We start from the raw sequence: 19,670 nt of genomic DNA on the forward strand, positions 1-19,670 counted from the left end.
TCTTTACTGTTTCACAGAGGTTAAAGTAGCTATGCACGTTATTTTCTGGAGAAACGTTTCAAGGGTGACGAAAGGAAATGGCTCCTACTGCGAAGCAGGGCAAAGAGTGGTGGGCGGAGTAAGCAGTATCTTATACCAGAGAGGGGCTGCAGCAGCAGAAAAGAAGTTTGCTTACGTTTCAGTACTATGCGCACAGATGGGTTACTGGATAGGTGTTCCGACTGTGACGAGATGTCAGGTACTTAATCTTTGAACCCAGTTAATGTGGTACATGCACAACGAGAAGATGGCGAAGTAAACGTAGTGTATGACAGCCACACAGTTTGCCTCGTCGAAACCAACCAAACTGTCCATATGAAGCATTGACATAAGTATAAATATATAACACACAGAAGCGCTTATGGTTAGTATTAAGCGACTGGGTTTCTCGCTATTTTTCCCGTCTTGGATTACTCCACAATTCAGAGTTTCGCTAGAACGAATGACTGCATAATTTACATTTCATATCTCGTAGAAACATGTCCCTAAACTTTCTGTGGGCATAGGCACGAAGGTCTTCCTACTGGTAGTTGCAAAAGTATTTTATGCCCATTTTAGTTGAGTCCTAAGTTAGACACACATTGTTCACGGCTTTCAGGTGTACTGGAATACAGTCGAAAAGCATAGGAGGGAGTCGTTCGCGGAATTCTGAACAGCTAAATTTCTGATGGGATACTGCACAAAAGATTAAAGTTAGGTCATGTTTTGGATACCGTTTCGAGGAACCCACTATCGTACCACTTCCAGCTCTTTATGGTACCCTCAATCCCAATGATTAGGCTACTTACTTTGTTGAAGGAATCCATATTCCACTCGTAAATGAAACGCTGGACACAGGTGATTATATTCACTAATAAATCAGCGCCACGTATCTTCAACAGTTTATACAGAATTGCACGTACACATTACTTACACCATATTTCTGCCAATAAATGTTTGTCTGACATTTGTCACATAAACCGAGGTCCACTGTGTTATGTTGGTTTCAGTCATAATTTCCGTTCAACCATTCAGACTTACGTTCTCTTGAATCGTCTATGAGAAATGACGTTATGGTCCCTTTTCTAAGAGATGACTTCATTTCCTTCCTCATGTTTACCAATTAGATTTGTGCCGCGTCACTAATAACACTATTCCACATGGGACCCAAAAATCGTAACCTTCCTTCCTTCCATCTGGCATTTCCCAACGAACACGCAAAAACGCGTGCTTCCTATGACGCACATCACGTGTTTACTAGAGAATCTTAGCGACACTGAATCGGCAGTACGCCAGTTGCAGTGCAGTCGAACAAATTTTCTCTTCCGTCGATGGACAGCAAGTTACAAGAACGGGGAATAGCTTACTTTGTTGTTCCGTCTGTATCACAGTTCTCTGATGAGTCTTTTATTTAGATGTACAGATGTTCCCTTGTAATGTTGAATTTAGCGTTGTTGACTTTACCGTTGACGTAAATCCCTTTCCCGGTGATTACGATGGATATTGTTCTTGCCATGACTCATGACGAAGCACAGGAGCGTGATTTCTTTCCCACAGATTTATTGCGGTTTTTTTATGATGAATTCCAGCTCTCTTTGCTGTAGATAGAAATAAAGCATTGAGCTGAGGTTGATAGCTTGCGTCTTGCGTCTCTTCGCTTCCAGAAGACACTGCACAAAGTTCGACCCTCGCACTTACTAAACAAAATATGCACTTACTGAATATCGAAAAGCGTTTACAAGGTTCCTGAACTTTTCTCAGCAAATTCAAGTCAATAGAGAGCCAACGTCAGAAATGAAATTATATTTTGGCATATCTCAACAAATATTTATAGGACTCTTTCTGTTCACACGTGCGTTCTTCATCCACATTTGTAGCCCTCTGATGGTATACACAATAACTGCCACACATCGCCAAGCAATATTCATTCATTTTGCCAACATTTCGAGGTTAATTCTGTTAAGCTTATACCGGCCCCATTTGGTAGGAGGAAAGCTTCGCGTTTTTCGCACTGGGAAGATGTTATTTATCTCAATGTGTTCGTTGGGTCCTCTTTGCCAGCAGAATCCCATTTGCAAGAAAAGGTTCCCCTGGCAGCTGGGCAGTTTCTGCAGACGTAAGGCTGTATGTTTGCCAACAAGTACCTCTTTCTCCTAGCCTTGAGTGGATGCCACCATTTCCAGAGAATACATTAGTACGTCATTTTTGCATGTTCTGTTCAAACTTCTAAAGACGAGGAAGGTTCGTGGCTTTCTTTCCAAACATTGGTCTACCCAACTGCATTTAGTTCCCCGACCACCATGCTCACCTCGAGAAAGCCGACGAAACAATACGAAACTGCTTCATCCAAGTATCAACATCATTTTTGTTAAAGCACGTTCTGTACACAAGTAGTGGGATTTTCTGCAGCCTTCTCACGTTTTTTCATGAAATAACTGATATTCCTTTTCCTCACTTTGGCAACAACCATAAGTCTTCCCCTTCATATTGAATTTTTCTAAAAGGTTGGGATTGTAAAGTGAGATCTTATTTCGTGGTCGTTCAGTCACCAACTGCCGTGAGAGACGCTTGTCTCCTGGCCGCCGTTTGGTGCTTATGGGCAGATAGTTCGCTGACTTGTGAAAACGTAAGTGTCCTAACTGCGGTAACAGATGTGTATTCCGAGCAGTTCGTTACTTACTTAGGATGCCATGCAAAGTATGTTGCTTAATTTGGTTATACTTTTTGCTATCTTGTTGTATCGTCGTTTTGATTTGTTTGAGGTGTCAAGATGAGCAAATGCTGATGAACTTTCCCATATAGTCTTCCACGCTCTTTGGCAACTCTCCACGGTATTAGCATCAGTTTATAATATGGCCTGAGTTTTAAAGAATTTTGTTCTATGTTTATATTTATTGCAGTTTTTGTCCATTTACAGCAAATGAACATCTGTTAATCTCAGTCTTAACTTACACTCCAAGAATTCTTCACATTCTACCATAGCTATTCCATGATTAAGCTGTCCTCTAATAATAACTCTGAATCAGGTTGGTCTCACTGTAAAGGCGGTATAGGTGTGCACAGTGGCCACCTCCAGTGATTAGCTATATTAAGATGTCAGAGAACAAAACGAGCAATACACTCGCCAGTCTTGATCAAAGATTTGTTTTATAAAGAGAATTGTATTCACGCTGCTTGGCTTGGATCAGACGGGGCCATAACTTACAACGTTATTATTAGAGAGATAAAGTGAAGGAAGGATAACAACATGTCTTGTCGAGGACGAGGTACTAGTAACGTAGGTCATGCTCGGATAGGAAAAGGATGTGCTGGAAGTCTGTTTTGAGCCTGTCAAAGGAATAACCTAGGCATTCACGTAAAGCTATTTAGCAAAAGCCCTGTTACCTAAATCTAGGAGACCAGGCAGGGATCTGACTCCGCTCCATGCCAGCGCGAGTGCTAACTGTTATACACTTCATTAACTCATTCGATGTGTACTGACTGAAGAACTCATTCGATGTGTACAGACTGAAGATGTTGTTGGGAAACTGTAAGATACTAATGAGAAAATTGAAGATGGCAGTGACTGGCAGCTGACCCTCTACTCAGATCAGTGTAATGTAACGTGTTTGAATATGTCAAAATACCAGTTACGCTACAGCATCGATGACTACCCAGTGCTATTTGACACATGTGTCAAAAATCCAAGAAATAGTATCCAGAACGTTTTAACGTTTCATGACTACACAATTCCATCGTTTGGGTAGTGAAAACCTGCTGAAATTTATTTTCTCATAAAAAAGTATTACTCTACCGTGAATGAGGTCCCTTGCAAAGCCCTCATCGCACCATTACCTGGGTATTTTCCGTCGAACTAGAACCATTAATTGGAAAAAGAGGAAGTTCTGCCTCATAACTCATACGAAAATATGGTTTGTTTACCAAGTATTAAGTTTTTCCCGCAGTACACAAATATGGATTTAGAAAGTACAGTTTTCGTCTTAAAACAAAGAGGTGCCATGTGTTTCACTGAAAGCAACGACATCCAAAACAAATGAATAATGCTATCTTTTACGGCCCCGTCATTCATGCGACTTTGGCTTTTACTGTATTTCCATATACCAACCGAAATCATTCACCCTGTGTAAGAAAACGCATAAAAAATCAACTCAACTGCGAGCACATCTTTAGTACATTTTGACTGTTATTTATCCCTATAGTAAATAGAAGAATCAAAATACACTTCGAAAACAACCCTGACATAAGGCTAAACTTTAGACCCCGTCATTAACATAACTAAACTGTAAGTGGTTCGATCTTTCCTTTATACGTTATGTAAATGAACTTACTCAAAATACGACGAAGGTGATATAATTAAACGCGTATTTCGAAGCTAAGGCATTTCTGCAATTTCTTCATGTGGAGTGAGTTGGCAGAGGTCTTTTTCACGTTATGAGCCAGAAAATATCCTACGGCAGATTGACTTCGAACGCTGCTGCATTTTAGATTCTTTTACACCCACTGTACGATCTCCACACAGAGCACACACGGTGTGGTGCTAATAATTTATTCATGCTGACTTACTAGATAATTTATTCACATTGCTATAATTATCAGAAGGTCAGAATGTGTGCGTAAATCTGTTAAATGCTATTAACAGCAACTTATGGACCTTCGTGTTTTCAATGCTCACTCTCTTCACACATCAGTGACAGGGAGAAAAATACCATTAGCAGATTTTCATTTATTTCTGGTACGAGTAATTGTGGAATAATTTGCTAGAGAATGGAGAAGACAGAGGAAAGAGGGAAATCAAGCGAAAATCACAAACACTGAAGATGCTTTACCTCAATAAAGCGGAACGTGTCTTCCCAAAAAAATCACGCATTTTTGTAGTTGCAGTGACAGAACAAAAATACCGCCCAGAAAAGAAAGACGTTCCGATGACGAGAATCGTCTGCACCTTACTGGAAGGCATTTTCCAAATGTCATTCCAAGCGACCAGTCCAGGAAACGCGGACTACGTCGTATATGTTCAGTCTGCTCGAAGCAGAATGTGCACCGATTAACGAAATATGATTTTAGGACATACATTGTGTGTTGTACGATGTTTCGAAACATAACGCAGAAAGAAGAAGTTTTAGTCAAGTTGCTACAACTGGAATATGAAATTAAGTCCTTACTTCTGAAAAAAATTATTTAAGAAAGGAAAATAAAAAGCAAATGACGAAAAAACAATTAAATGAAAAATAAGTACAAAAATAAAAAAAAAAACATATTTTTAACTTCGTCATTGCCGGTCGAAAGTCCGGATGAGAAAGAAGCACAAAAAATAAATAATTAAAAAAATAGATAGAAACACAGGATTCTCTATCGTCAAGACTCGCTCCAAATACATTACTGTGCTGACAAATACTTAATGTACGAACGTTTCAAACTCAGACTGGGTGCTTCAAGTCCAAGACGATAACGAACAAGCAAAAAAAAAAGAATTATTCATATCGATCGTTTCAATCGCGAATAACGAAAATCGTGAAAACCCCGTAGCAAATGGCCCTTTAAGTGCTTCCAGAATTTTCCAATTTTCTAGGCCACTTTTCCAAACTTTTTGTTCTTACAAACTTTGCCTAACAGTTAAGAACGTAACAAAAAAAAATCATCCATCTGGTTATGCCATATTTGAATTTTTGTGAGACTAAAGCACAACAGTTAATTTTTATGTATAGAGATGTTACGTACAAACGTAACTTAATTAGACGATTGTCAGTAGCACACACTGGCCCATTTCTCAGACACAAAAGGTCACTAGGAATTAAAGGTGATGTGTAATCAGGTAATGTAGAAACCTTAGAACTTCCTTATCGATTTCTCTAAGAAAAGTTATACATCATCGTTTGTATCTACTATATAATAACAAATGCGTCACCTGTAAAAGGAGTTCAGAAAAGTTCGCTTTTTGGTTTCGAAGTCTCCCTGGAGTTATTTATTGGGTTAATGAGCTTGAAATACAATGATTAGCTTCGAAAGTGTGTCTCGGTATCCAGACGCTTTCCTCGACAGTTGTTTGCGGGCGAATTATTGCGCTAGTACGGACGAACGTCAACGCATGATCGTTTCCTCAGCGTTTAGATGCTAAGTTACGTATATAAAGGTGATTATTAAATATCAGTATGTCATAAACTACCTTGAGGATTCGCAATAACTAACTGGATATGAAGGAAAGCCTTTGATGAGTAGTTAAATGGTGGCATCATTGTAGTTTCAGTGTACATTACGTCTGTAGAGCAACTCACCTCCAAATTCACTGTGTTTATTCGTGACGTCGGTGATCGCATTCAGACTGACAGACAGTCGGGGGCAAAAGGAGCAGGCAACTCTGAAGGCACGCTCGAAGAGGCCTAGCCGGGCGCGCAGCTGCAACAGCCAAACGGTTAATTAAGTTACCCTGGACTTCCTTAGCTTGTGAGCGAATATCTTGGTCTATGCTTATGAGCTATTCGCCATGTTTTTGAACTGTTCCCTGCTTTCTTTATTAAGGTTTTGGGATCCCTTTTTTTAAGTGTGTCTAGGGCAGACTGGAGATATGGGTCTGGTGCCGGAGACGTCAGCTCACGACCCAATATGCTTGATGCCGTTTCCTCGTGACCTACCTGTCAACCAATGCGAATCTACCACTAGATCCTCGTTCACTGCTGGACTGGGCCCCACCACTGTTTTGAGTTCGTGGTAGACAGACCGCACTGCATCCCGTGAGCTACCTTCATGTAAATCGGGGATAACCTGAAGACCAGTTTCCTGTTCGGTCTCCATATTAAAAATGACTATCTGACGTCTCCAGATTACCACAACCTTGTTCCCTTGCACTTTTTCCAACGAAATTCCTCACTCATGCTTTTGTCAATTTAGGCATCCTTACCAAGTCTGCAAATTGTTAATGTGGGGAACACAAATAACATACGAAAAGAAAGTATCTCAAGAGTAAAAAAATCCGCTAGCCCCGTTAGCCCACAAACAAAATCATTGACGCAATTACCCCTCCAAAAATAGAAGAGATTATTCCTCCGCTCTACACCAAATCAAGACGGGCCAGTACAGACCATCCTGGATACAGAAAAAAAAGGTTGTAAGGAAAGTTCATTGTTTAATTAAATGTGTAAGTTTAATATGAAATCATAACAAATTATCAAACCATGATTTTATAAAAAATTGAAAATTTGATGCTAGATGTTCAAACTGCAGATTGCATTATCCTAAGTAACCGAAATGCTGCGCGGGTATTGCCAATTCTGTGCGTGACGTACAGCTTAGTGTTTGACTTAAACTTGTTGATGATAGAATGATCTACATCTGTTCGACTGGCCAATTGTCAGATCAGTCCCCATAGGGCCGGATGCACTCAGTGGAAAAGGTGTCGTGGAAAGCATAACTTATTTGCAATGTATGGCTATAGGAAGCAGTGTCTTGATATTTGAAATTCAACAGTGGTACGTATTAATCCCTGTATACAACAAAAACTAATAACAAAGTATTAAATGATCTCTTTAATCACAGATAATGAATAAAACTGAAAAACCAAGTGAAAGTTTCGGAATAGAGGCAAAATGTAAAACGTATGCTTTACCGACGCAGAGTTCCCTCTTCACTGTCAAATCCATGCAATTCCTGTGGTCAATTGATACAGTTCTGCAAATTGGTGGCCAATGTTATTTTAGTTGACGAGAAAACTAACTCCTCTTCTTGTAAAAGTTGTATTAATATTAAGCGATCATTATGTACATTCACAGGCATGCTGTGATAAAACAGTTCTGACTCCTCAGACAAGTTTGATGTTTTAACCAATGCTATCGTCTCCACAACCGCACTTCTCAGCAGTTGGCATCTTGACTTGTCCTGCTCTGTTATTTGTTTGGTTTAGCCAACGAGATCATGTATTACAAATTTTGAGGCCGGAGATTTTTCACCTAATATTAAGCCGTGAAAAAATTTGGCCCGGTGCTATGCAAAGTGAAAGGAATTCCAATTTACGTGTTAACTCGTCTGCTTCTCATGGACCGCCAAAATTTTTATCTGTCATTGAGTGCACCTGACACAGTATTACAATTCTGAGGCTCTCCATGAGTGCATATGTTTGTCACACTACATTAAATGTTTCTGCGGGTATGGCTGCGCCACCATATCTTTCAGGGTGCATTACATTATGTAAAAACTGTAGCTAGGCAACTGGCAGACGCCATCCCCGTCAATCGACAAGTCACTATCAGGTACTTATCCGTAGTTGTCGCCTCGCCTTGTGCTTTCGTACCGCTACGGTCGCAGGTTCGAATCCTCCCTCGGGCATGGATGTGTGTGATGGGCTTAGGTTAGTTAGGTTTAAGTAGTTCTAAGTTCTAGGGGACTTATGACCATAGCTGTCAAGTCCCATAGTGCTCAGAGCCATTTTTTGTGCTTCCGCCCTCAAAGGTTGACGTAGTCTGCAGGGGCGTCTGGCAAAACTTCTAACCAATGACCCGCCTACTGTGTCCATCTGGGTTCATTACATATGTAACTGAACTACGGAGAAAATTACATGCTAAGCACCCACCTGTATAGAGAAGGAATTAATATTGAAGTACACATTTTACTTCTTGCAATCACTGTAATTATTAATTACAAGTGTTGAATATTTTCTAATTGTTGGGGAAAGAGCTCACATACGAATGATTTTCGATCAGTTATGAACAGCACATGATATGTGCCAGGCCGCCAATACACTGTCATGTGTCCCTGGGTACGATATATGTGAGATGTATGTAGGCACAATCTTACAAAATCTGTACGCTTCCTACACTTATGCACTTGCGAAGAGACTCATAGATGACGAATGCATGTATTTTAAACTTTTCAAGCTAAACATAAGTATTGAATGTTAAACGTAAACATGTCGGATAAGTCTCGCTGTTCAATGGCTGTGGAACTGAATGATGCGACTAACAGATGCATAACAATTTGTGTTCTGAAATTTCATGTACCAAAGCAGCATTAACCAGTCCTCACGTGACGAAAAATAGATTGAGTGTCATCATTTAGAAATCACTGGCAGATTTGAATAGATCTATTGTATTAGGATGAGGATTACGACTGTTGGTATTTCTAAAGATATGGGGAATCCGATGTATCGATATTTAAAAAACTATCATTATTGGTCAATGATATATCATCACTCATACGAAGCGTGGCACCCCTCTGACAGACATTTGCGATGTAACGTAAAAGCTTACGAAATGAATTTTCCTGAGACATATTTTATGCGCATCATCTCCTCGATGTAATCGACATAAATAAAAAGTTTGTCAACCGCCAGGCCTTCAACTTCTGTGGCAAATAAGATTTCCCTTTAAAACGTGGGACACCAATTCAGGATTAATTTTCTACGTTTCACCCCACATTGCTCGCTGATGCCACTTAGCCATGGTATTCTACTTTGCTGTATTTGCTCTGTACACCTTGCTATAGTTTTTCATTGTCTATTTTTCTATTAGAAAAACATATTATTCCGCGCTGAAGCTCTGAAAATCTCAAGAAAATTCACTGAATTTTGAGCTCAAATTCCATACACGAAATTAAGAGTAGCGTGACTCAGACTGCAAACACTGCAAGAGCAAGTGATTGATCTACATTACAGAATGTACATTTGACTCTCATAATACGAGTTTAATCATCATCCCTAACACTACTTATGTGGTTTCCATGTACCACATTCACATCCACATACTGCATCCATTGCAGATGTTTCAAGAGGTAGAACAAACATAAACTAAGTTGACCCTCAGATGTACAGGCAGCATAGCAAGTGGAGGAGGTAACAGTAGTACTGGAGTTTCCATTGAGACCACTGCACAATAGCTGAGGTACAGTTCCACAGCTGCAGCCTGCTAACAAATGCATGTCTCGTATAAGTTGAAAACTAAACCTAACAAGTCCTGTAATAGACTGTATTGACATAATACATCAGAGCAACGAATTCAGATGTTCGAAGTCAACTGTTCCTTAATAGGGTACTGAAAGAAAAATAATATCACGAAGAAACTGATAAATCAAAGAAGCCGAACTACCCACTGACAGAAGGATATCTTGGAAAACAGAAGTAGGGAAAAAAATTGCTTCCAAGACAATGTCGCCTACTTTTAATTGCTATATTTGGAGATCGAAATAGCTAGCGGTTGGGACAACCCTGTGAAATGCGATTTTGAGGTGATTTTTGCTCACTCATTCGCCTTTGCATATAATAGAGCCTGATTATGCATACCTTTCACTGAATCGGCAGCGGGCGAAGGGAACGCTTAATGTGTGCAGACTGGGAGAGTGCAGTTGGAAGAAAGGGACGGAATCGTCCAGAGCTCAGGACGTGAAAGTACTAGAGTTCAGGTCCCAAAAATTTTACATTACGACTGCGAGTAGCTGCACATGCTAAGTTACTTAATTTTGATTAATAAATTTACCAAGTTTTTGGCTGGTTGTGTGTACCAAAACAGCGATTCCCACAACACATTTCTATGTGCAGGAAATTCTGCAATATGGCCGGCACGGCACCGTCTTCTTCAGGAGCGGCGGCTGTAGCAGAGTCTGTCAGCGACCTCAACTACCTCCTTCGACCTCTGCACTGGATGGCCGTCCTGCGACACCCAAGCGGCGCTGGCAGGTCGCCTCTCTGCTTCCGACTCTACACCTTCGCCATGGCATCCTTCACCTTGTCCTTCTTCTGCTCTGAAGTCATAGTACTGTACCGCGAGGGCACGGAAGATCTGGACGTTTTCACTCTGACGCTCAGTGTTGCAGACACAGACATCATCTGGCTCTTCCGCATGGCGCACGCAATTGTATGCGAGCGTGCTTTCCATAAGCTTGCTCTTCAGGTTAGTATCAGAACTACACGATAAAAGTATTTCACTGGCTAGTGTTACTTCAGCTCCTGATTCATTACTTCATACAATGAGGTGACAAGAGTCGTGGGAAAACTTCTAATGTGGTGTTGGACCTACTTTTACCCGGCACAGTTCAGCAACTCGTGAAATTGACTCAAAAGTCCACGGAAGTCTCCTGCAGAAATATTGAGCTATGCTGCCTCCATAACTGAGGGATTTTGTGCACATACTGATCTGGCCACTATGTCCTGTAAATGGTCCGTGGGATTCATGTAGATCAATATGGATGGCCAAATCACTCGTTCGAATCGTCAAGAATTTTCCTCAAACTGCGAAACACAGTGGCTCGGTGACAGGGCGCATTGTCATCTATAAAAATTCCATCGTTGTTCGGGAAAATGGAGGACATTAATTGCTCCAAATACAATACTAGGCATTAAAATTGCTACACCACGAATATGACGTGCTACAGACGCGAAATTTGACCGACAGTAAGAAGATGCTGTGATATGCAAATGATTAGCTTTTCAGAGCATTGACTCAACGTTGGTGCCGGTGGCGACACCTACAACGTGCTGACATCACAAAAGATTCCAACCTATTTCTCATACAAAAACAGCAGTAGACCGGCGTTGCCTGGTGAAACGTTGTTGAGATGCCTCGTGTAAGGAGGAGAAATGCGTACCATCACGTTTCCGACTTTGATAAAGGTCGGATTGTAGCCTATCGCGATTTCGGTTTATCGTATCGCGACATTGTTGCTCGCGTTGGTCGAGATCCAACGACTGTTAGCAGAATATGGAATCGATGGGTTCAGGAGGGTAATATGGAACGCCATACTGGATCCCAACGGCCTTGTATCACTAGCAGTTGAGATGACAGGTATCTTATCTGCATAGCTGTAACGGATCGTGCAGCCACAACTCGATCCATGAGTCAACAGATGGGGACGTTTGCAAGACAACAACCATCTGCACGAGCAGGTAGACGACGTTTGCAGCAGCGTGGAGTATTAGCTCGGAGACAATGGCTGCGGTTACCCCAGACGCTGCATCACAGACAGGAGCGCCTGCGATGGTGTACTCAACGACAAACCTGGGTGCACGAATGGCAAAACGTCATTTTTTCGGTTCTGTATACAGCATCATGGCTGCCGCATCCGAGTTTGGTGACACCGTGATGAACGCACATTGGAAGCGTGTATTCGTCATCGCCATACGGGCGTATCACCTGGCATGATTGTATGGGGTGCCATTGGTTACACGTCTCGGTCACCTCTTGATCCTATTGACGGCACTTTGAACAGTGAACGTTACATTTCTGATGTGTTACGACCCGTGGGTCCACCCTTCATTCGATCCCTGCGAAACCCTACATTTCAGCAATATAATGCACGACCGCATGTTGCAGGTCCTGTACGAGCCTTTCTGGATACAGGAAACATTCGACTGGTGCCCTGGCCAGAACATTCTCCAGATCTGTCACCAATTGAAAACGTGTAGTCAATGGTGGCCGAGCAACTGGCTCGTCACAATACACCAGTCAGTACTCTCGAGGAACTGTGGTATAGTGTTGAAGCTGCATGGGCAGCTGTACCTCTACACGCCATCCAAGCTCTGTTTGACTCAATGCCCAGGCGTACCAAGGCCGTTATTACGGCCAGAGGTGGTTGTTCTGAGTACTGATTTCTCAGGATCTATGCACCCATATTGTGTGAAAATGTAATCACGTGCCAGTTCTAGAATAATGTATTTGTCCAATGAATACCCGTTTATCATCTGCAATTCTTCTTGGTGTAGCAATTTTAACGGCCGGTAGTGTATTCTCCAAGTAGTTGAGTTGGACCAGACGAGCCATTCTATTCCAAGTAAACTAAGCCCTCACCATTATGGGGCAACAACCAGCGATAAAACAGCATTTTTTATGTGTGCAAATCGCTATCGCAAGAGTTTCGTCACGTCAGTGCAATTCTTTATCTATGACGACGTTTCAGATACTGGATACTGCCTTTATCAGATCAGACATGGGAACTTGTAAAGGAAAATTCGGTATCAGAAGCAATAAAACCCGTGTCAAGTTATTCATGAAGTTCTGAGCTTTCAGTTGATAATGGGTGCACCCGACGTCCTTAGACAGCTTTGTTCGCAAGAATCGACAATGATTTCCGACACATTTATTGAATTTGTTGCCTTTATTAATGAGTATCAGTATTTGCACTTGAGAAGTCTCATGGTTCTATGTAACAGCGGCAGCGGTCAAGTACTCGAGGTCTCACTCAGTGCCGCTTGACTGGGCCTGCAGGTGGGCCACGACTTCGCTGAGTTCCTGACGTGGGACGACATTCCAATGCTACGCGTGCAGTGTCGCAAGGTGCGCCGCTTCACGCTGACCTACATCTCCTTTGGCATTGGCGCATGCTCCTGTTACCTGGTCTCCCCTGTGAGCGCTGAGGGCCTGCCCTTCATACTGGCTCTGCCCTTCGACGCGACGCAGCCCTTAGGCTTCGGCGTCACGTGGGTGTACTGCATGATTACGACACTGCACGTCGTGGTGATGACCATGATTCTCGACTCCTTCAACGTCAGCCTCATTGCGCAGCTACGTATGCAGATCACACTACTCAGCAGCAAAATTGTTAGTCTCGCCAAAGAAGTATCTGAGAGACCTGAGAACTGTTCAGAAACGTACGCTCAGTATGAACTTCGTTACCGGCTGCTGAAATGCATCCGTCATCATCAAACAATAATCAAGTAAGCTCTTATTAACTATACACATTAGTACTACCCGTTGCGTGCTGCGTGCTTAATATGTGTTTGAATATGAAGTAGTCTTTTGTGTGTAGCATTTAAGCACCAATCACGTTTGTGAACTAATAATTTCTTTCAGATTCCACTTTTCCCCATGGATTCTTTCTACGTCAGGAAGTTCTTAGACTGAAGTGCTGTGTAAACATGAGGCGCCTTGTTGTTGGTGTGGTCTTCAGCCCAGAGACTGGATTGATGCAGCTCTCCATCCTACTCTATCCTGTGCGAGTTTCGTCCTCTCCAAGTTCCTACTGCAACCTACATCCTTCTGAATCTGCTTATTGTGTTTAGCTCTTGGTCTCCGTCTGCGATTTTTATCTTCCACGCTGCCCTCCAATACCAAATTGGTTGTCCCTTCATAACTCAGAACATGTCCTACCAACCGATTCCTTCTTCTAGTCAAGTTGTGCCACAAATTCTTCTTCTGCTCGATTCTGTTCACCACCTCCGCATTAGTTACGTGATCTACCCATCTAATCTTTACCATTATTCTGTAGCATCGTATTTCGAAAGCTTATATTCTCTTCCAGAATGAGATTTTCACTCTGCAGCGGAGTGTGCGCTGATATGAAACATTCTGGCAGATTAAAACTGTGTGCTGGACCGAGACTCGAACTCGGGATCTTTCTCTTTCGTGGGCAAGTGCTCTACCAACTGAGCCACCCAACCACGACTTACTACTTGTCCTCACAGCTTTAATTCTCTTCTTGTCTAATCTGTATGAGGAGGCATGATTCTACATACCACGGGAATCCTGAGGAATGCAGGCTTGCAACGTCATTTACTGAATTCCTCTAGTACATATTACTGTCTGGAGCACTTGTGTTAGTAATTGACGACTACTTGCATAAGTGGTGAGTGAAAGCCTCCCTAATATTAATCTTATATTAGTCCTTTCCAACTCAGTTTTGATTATATACTCTTATATACGTGCATCCTTACGCACATTCGCATTTGACTGATTGATATCTGGTACAATGTTCCGGATATTCTTAGGATGTTGCTTGTACATGCTCAGAATTTCTAATATTAAATAGCGAATTTATTTCAATGCAGACTCCAGCACGACTTGTAACTATTAACAGTTTTTCTTCATATTTAATGTAAATTTTTTATTATTGAATAAAGTTATGCCAACACCTTCAGTTTTCCAGCCTAGTTATTCGTGGTGATTGAGATATCTAAGCGTATTTTTTGACACACGAAAAACTCTCAAGTATATACTAGCACAGCTTGAAACCAAGAAATCTTCAAGCATGTTTGCTATAGCTTAGTCCAGATAGAAAGAAAGCGGGCATCCTTTTTTACTTCTTATTAGTCAACAGTTTTGTATATGAGGTGCGCCACAGTAATGACTGTGGTATAGTTATTTATAGTTTAGTTATACACCACATAAGGATGCGCGGCAGGACCATAAACCTATCACTGACTTGTGCTAATAATAGAATGAATGTTTACTGACACCACCGTTATACTGTACTTCCTGTGTCTCTAAAGAAGAAAAGATGTTACATTTAAGCAAGCCTAACGAATGTCAAGTATATTTTACTTACAGTTATTCGAAATAAGGGTAATAGCTACGAACCTTCCTTCTATTTGATGATGACTTCAAGCAACGGTCAAATTTACTGTCGATTCAGAGATATGATTTTTGTCTCCGATACACCATTATTCTGCTGCGAACATATATTTTTTTAAAAATTTCCTTTTGTATTATAGAATTACTATCAGATATTCCTTTTTAACTGTCACCTATATTGATAAATTATTTTTCAGTTTTTATCTCTTTTCATCAAGCTGAGTTTAGAGGATTATAGCCATATAGTCAGACAGATCACAAATAATTAGCATCTCTCAAATGTTATTCCATAATATAGCTACCAGAAAAATCTTATTTTTTTGCCTTTTTGTCCGTTATGTAACTCAAACGTATCTTTTCTTTCTTTCTTTGGGGCTGAAGATAAATATTACTATCAAATTCTATTTTGCTTCTAATTAAGAATCTGTATTTTAAATTTTTACTAATAAAAGTTTTTTTTAACATCTTTGTCTCCTTACAGCAGGTAACCGTTAGCTATGGATGAGAGCCAGCAAAACGTATCTCCAAAATACAATGCTAGTGAATCATAAAAATACTACAAACAAAAAATCTTCTTGTTACTACCACTGTGGGCCCCGAAATTAAACGATTGAAGCAAAATCGTGGTCCTTCAGGTATTGGAAAATGCCTCCCACTAAAGTTTTCTAAGTGAATGTTTAGTCGCCAGATAATTCCACAAACAATGGTAGCTCTGTACAAAGCTCGCTCTCATGGCTCCGATAAGGACAACTGTTAAATAATTCTACAGATGGTCTTTGTGAAATTTCCGACAGCATACGTTGTATGACGAAAGAGAAATTGTTTTTTAAAATATCTAATGCCCTTTACAGAAGGTACCTTGTAATTAAGTCAGTTCCTTGTTCAGTGGAAATCAAAACCCAGTCTCTCACACAAACAAAGCAACTACTACATTAATTTAGAGGATGCCAAATGCCAACAAAAATTTAGCATTTACTCAATTACAATAGAGAGTGCAAATTTCAACAATACAGCAGATACTCAGTTACATTAGAGAGTGCCGAACGGGAATAGCAGCCACAAGATACGAAACAAGTTGGATCACTGTTCCATCGCACTTAACCTTCACATAAAAAATTACCAACAATGGTAAAGATACAGCTCTGTATACCCAATCTTGCACTAACTTACCAATTCATTCACGCCATATCACTTTATAACGTTTGTGGCGGAGATATTCCCTTACTAGCAGTGCTAGTCCGCATTGCAAACCAGTGCTCGCAATTAAATCGGAACCTACTCTGTCGTCTCTTAGCGATGGCAAATTCGAGGATCTTCAAGATATCCTGGTAGTCACTTTCGTCGCAGGTAACTTACACCTGCAGTCGTTCTCGGACTGCGCCTCACCCCATAAGATCCACGTTAAACCTTTTTGGAACCATTAAAGATAACAAATGTACAGCACTATCATTACCATTACCAATTAGATAATTATTATTAAGGGCCGCTGCCACTTCATTTTCTTTGTGCAGTTACATTTTTGCTGTGGGATCTGCTGTTGCGTTGTAAATCATAGATTCTCAGTTTTACAGAGGCGCTCAACAACATACATTTGAACAACAACATAGAGAAACATTCATAATTGTACATGACATACATATTTTGTATAACAATATACCTCCAGGTACTGAGACAACAAGCCAAGTCGACGAAATTACCGTTATGCCAAATACCGTCAACTCTTTGAACAGTCACAACTACTAACTAAGATATTCGAGGGACATTTCATAAACAATGTATAAGTTGTTATTACTGTGGATTGTTTGATGCAGCAACAATGAAACTCACGTGAGTTGGTGTTGGGAGCTCGAGGAAGAGGTACATGTTTTTTTCTTTTTTTTCCTTTCACTGTTTACTGTAGCACAGAACTAGCGTGAGTTAGAAATGGGATCCCGTGAATGTTGAAGACCGGAAGTCGTACACTAAGCTCGAAGCGTTACGCAGCAAAAACACAACAGAAATCCTCGATGCGTTAAGCGAAGTTTGTGGTGAGCTTACAGTGGACCATACTACAGTTTCACGTAGGGCTAATTGTTTTCCTGTCGATCGATGAACATAGACAATAATCGAATATCCTGAAAGCCAAGAACGTCAACAAATGAAAGAAGAGTGAAACTTGTGGCAGATGATCTTGAAAAAGATGGCAGTGCGACTTGTAAGGAAGTCTCTGAAGCCATAGCAATTCTCCCAAAATCAGTATTCCATATTCTGACCAATTATTTGAAGAAGAGAACAATTTCTGTACAATGGGTCATAAAGTGTTTGACTGCTGAAGAGACGCCTGGACATTCCAACCTTGCTTAAACGGAGACTCGACAGTGAAGATCAACTATTCTTGCGTCAGATTCTCGTTATTAATAAAATTTAGATTAGAGACTTCCAACCAGACTTGAAATCACGGTCCAACGAGTTGAGAGTTCCAGATTATTCACGTCCAAACGAATTTCAACGCGCTCTATCAAAGCTCTAGCAAATAATGATTTTTGTTTTGGATAGTCTATGAATCATCACGAAAGATAGAGTCCCATGTGGAACAAGTGTGACAGCAGTGTATCGTCGCTACTTCCTGCAAAACCTGTGTGGGAAAATGCACAAAACCTGCCCTCAGTTGCTACTTATTCTCCACGACATTGTTCGCGCTATTATCTTGCCAGATGATGCCACTGCCGTTGGAAAACATGATGGTCATGAAGTGGTGTACATTATCAGCTACAAGTGTACGACAATCCTTGCCTGTCATGGTGCCTAGCATTAGGTCCACTGGACCAATTTATGCCCACACGAATGTTCCCCAGAGCATAATGGAGCCGCCGCAAGCCCATCTATGTCTCGCAGCGCAGGTCGAAGGAGCTGTACCCTGGAAGAAGAAAATACGCCCTCCTATGGGTATGATGAAGAAAGTATCGGATTCATCAGACCGCGCAACCCTCTGTCATTGTACCAACGTCCAGTACCAATGGTTGGGTGACAATTTCAGTCAAGATGGTCAAATTCACCGTGTTAACATTGGGACATGTATGGGTCGTCGGCTGTGGAGACCCGTCATTAGGTATGTTTAGTGCACGGTGTGGTCAGACACACTTTTAGTATGTCCAGCATTTACGTTTGAGGTTACTGCAAACTGTGGTTCGCCTACTGTCCTGCTTTGCTAGCCTGCACAGCCTACGATTTCCAGCATCTGTAACGAGGGGTGGCCGTCGAACCCCACGATGTCTGGACGTGGTTTCACCTTGGTTTCGCCACATGTTGAAGGCTCTCACCACAGCTACATTCGAAAACCCGACACAAGTCGCAAAGTTTCCGAAATGTTCGTGCTGAGCCTCAGGCAATCACATTAAGTCCTCAGTCAAACTCAGACAGATCACGTGACTCCCCCATTCTACACACAGACAGCGTACTTAGTAATACTGCATGCAACATGTGTATGTTTGACTAGCAATCATTTCTCATCGGGCGATGCTACTATCGCCAGGACGGGTTTGCATCGATAGTAGGTCGATGGTAATAGTGCTCTGGCTCATCAGTGTAAATGAGATCAGTCGTTGCAATGACTCCTGTTTCCCTATAACACAGCCAGGCATCAACCACATAAAGCACTCTGGCTTAACTGCATTTTGCCTTTACAATGAACTAACACTGTAGTAATCTTTGAGGCACAAAGAATTTGCTGTGCGACCAGATTTGTGCTCAAAAAGCTGCATGGCAGAGGAAGGTGGATAAGGCTAACATCTATACAGCACATCGACATCAAGCTAAGAAGTGGAGCCGATGGTTTCAAGTTCAGGGGTGCGTTCTTTTGGTGGCTGTTGTTAAGGAAATACGACCTAGGTCTAAGAATTTATCGATAATAGTGATATTTTGTTGAGCTTGTGTATTTTAAGTTGTCATGAATTCGTGTGATGTATATTAAGCTGATACAGTTTTCTTTGAATGATGGTGTGGTTTTTAAGTGTTCACTGATTAGAGTGGCACCTATTAAGTTTTATGTGCTCATGATATGTCGTTTTACCGTGTATAAGTCCATCGGCGTTAGTGAAGTTCATGAGGTACGGATTCGATTAGTGTATAAGAATATCCATTTAAGGGGAATACCTTTGGTTGCAAGCGTTTCCTTAAACTGTCTATTAATAGATAGTACTAGGGTGATTTTGCTCGTGGTTGTATTGCAGCACATAAAGAATTTTGTACTGCTTCACAAGGCGTTTGTGCCTATATTTATTGTTTCATCAGTAAGGTTGGATAATGTTTGTGTTTCATTGACTTAGCAGATTGGGTTTACCTCAATGTCACTGGTTTATAAGTTGTTAAGTAGGGCTGTCACTGAGATATCCAGTTGGTTATGAAGCATGG

General features: G+C 41.2%; 1 protein-coding gene across 1 annotated transcript in view; it reads left to right on the plus strand.

The window, feature by feature from the left end:
- Positions 1–10,550: 10,550 nt before the first annotated feature.
- LOC126278833 (odorant receptor Or2-like) overlaps positions 10,551–19,670 on the plus strand; it is a 34,139-nt gene continuing 25,019 nt past the window's right edge. The window contains exons 1-2 of the mRNA XM_049979109.1: positions 10,551–10,889; positions 13,200–13,648. Of these exons, the coding sequence (XP_049835066.1) occupies positions 10,551–10,889; positions 13,200–13,648 (788 nt within the window). The remainder of the gene's footprint in view (positions 10,890–13,199; positions 13,649–19,670) is intronic.

The sequence above is a fragment of the Schistocerca gregaria genome, chromosome 6 (genome assembly GCF_023897955.1).
Source record: "Schistocerca gregaria isolate iqSchGreg1 chromosome 6, iqSchGreg1.2, whole genome shotgun sequence".
Classification (NCBI taxonomy): Eukaryota; Metazoa; Arthropoda; class Insecta; order Orthoptera; family Acrididae; genus Schistocerca; species Schistocerca gregaria.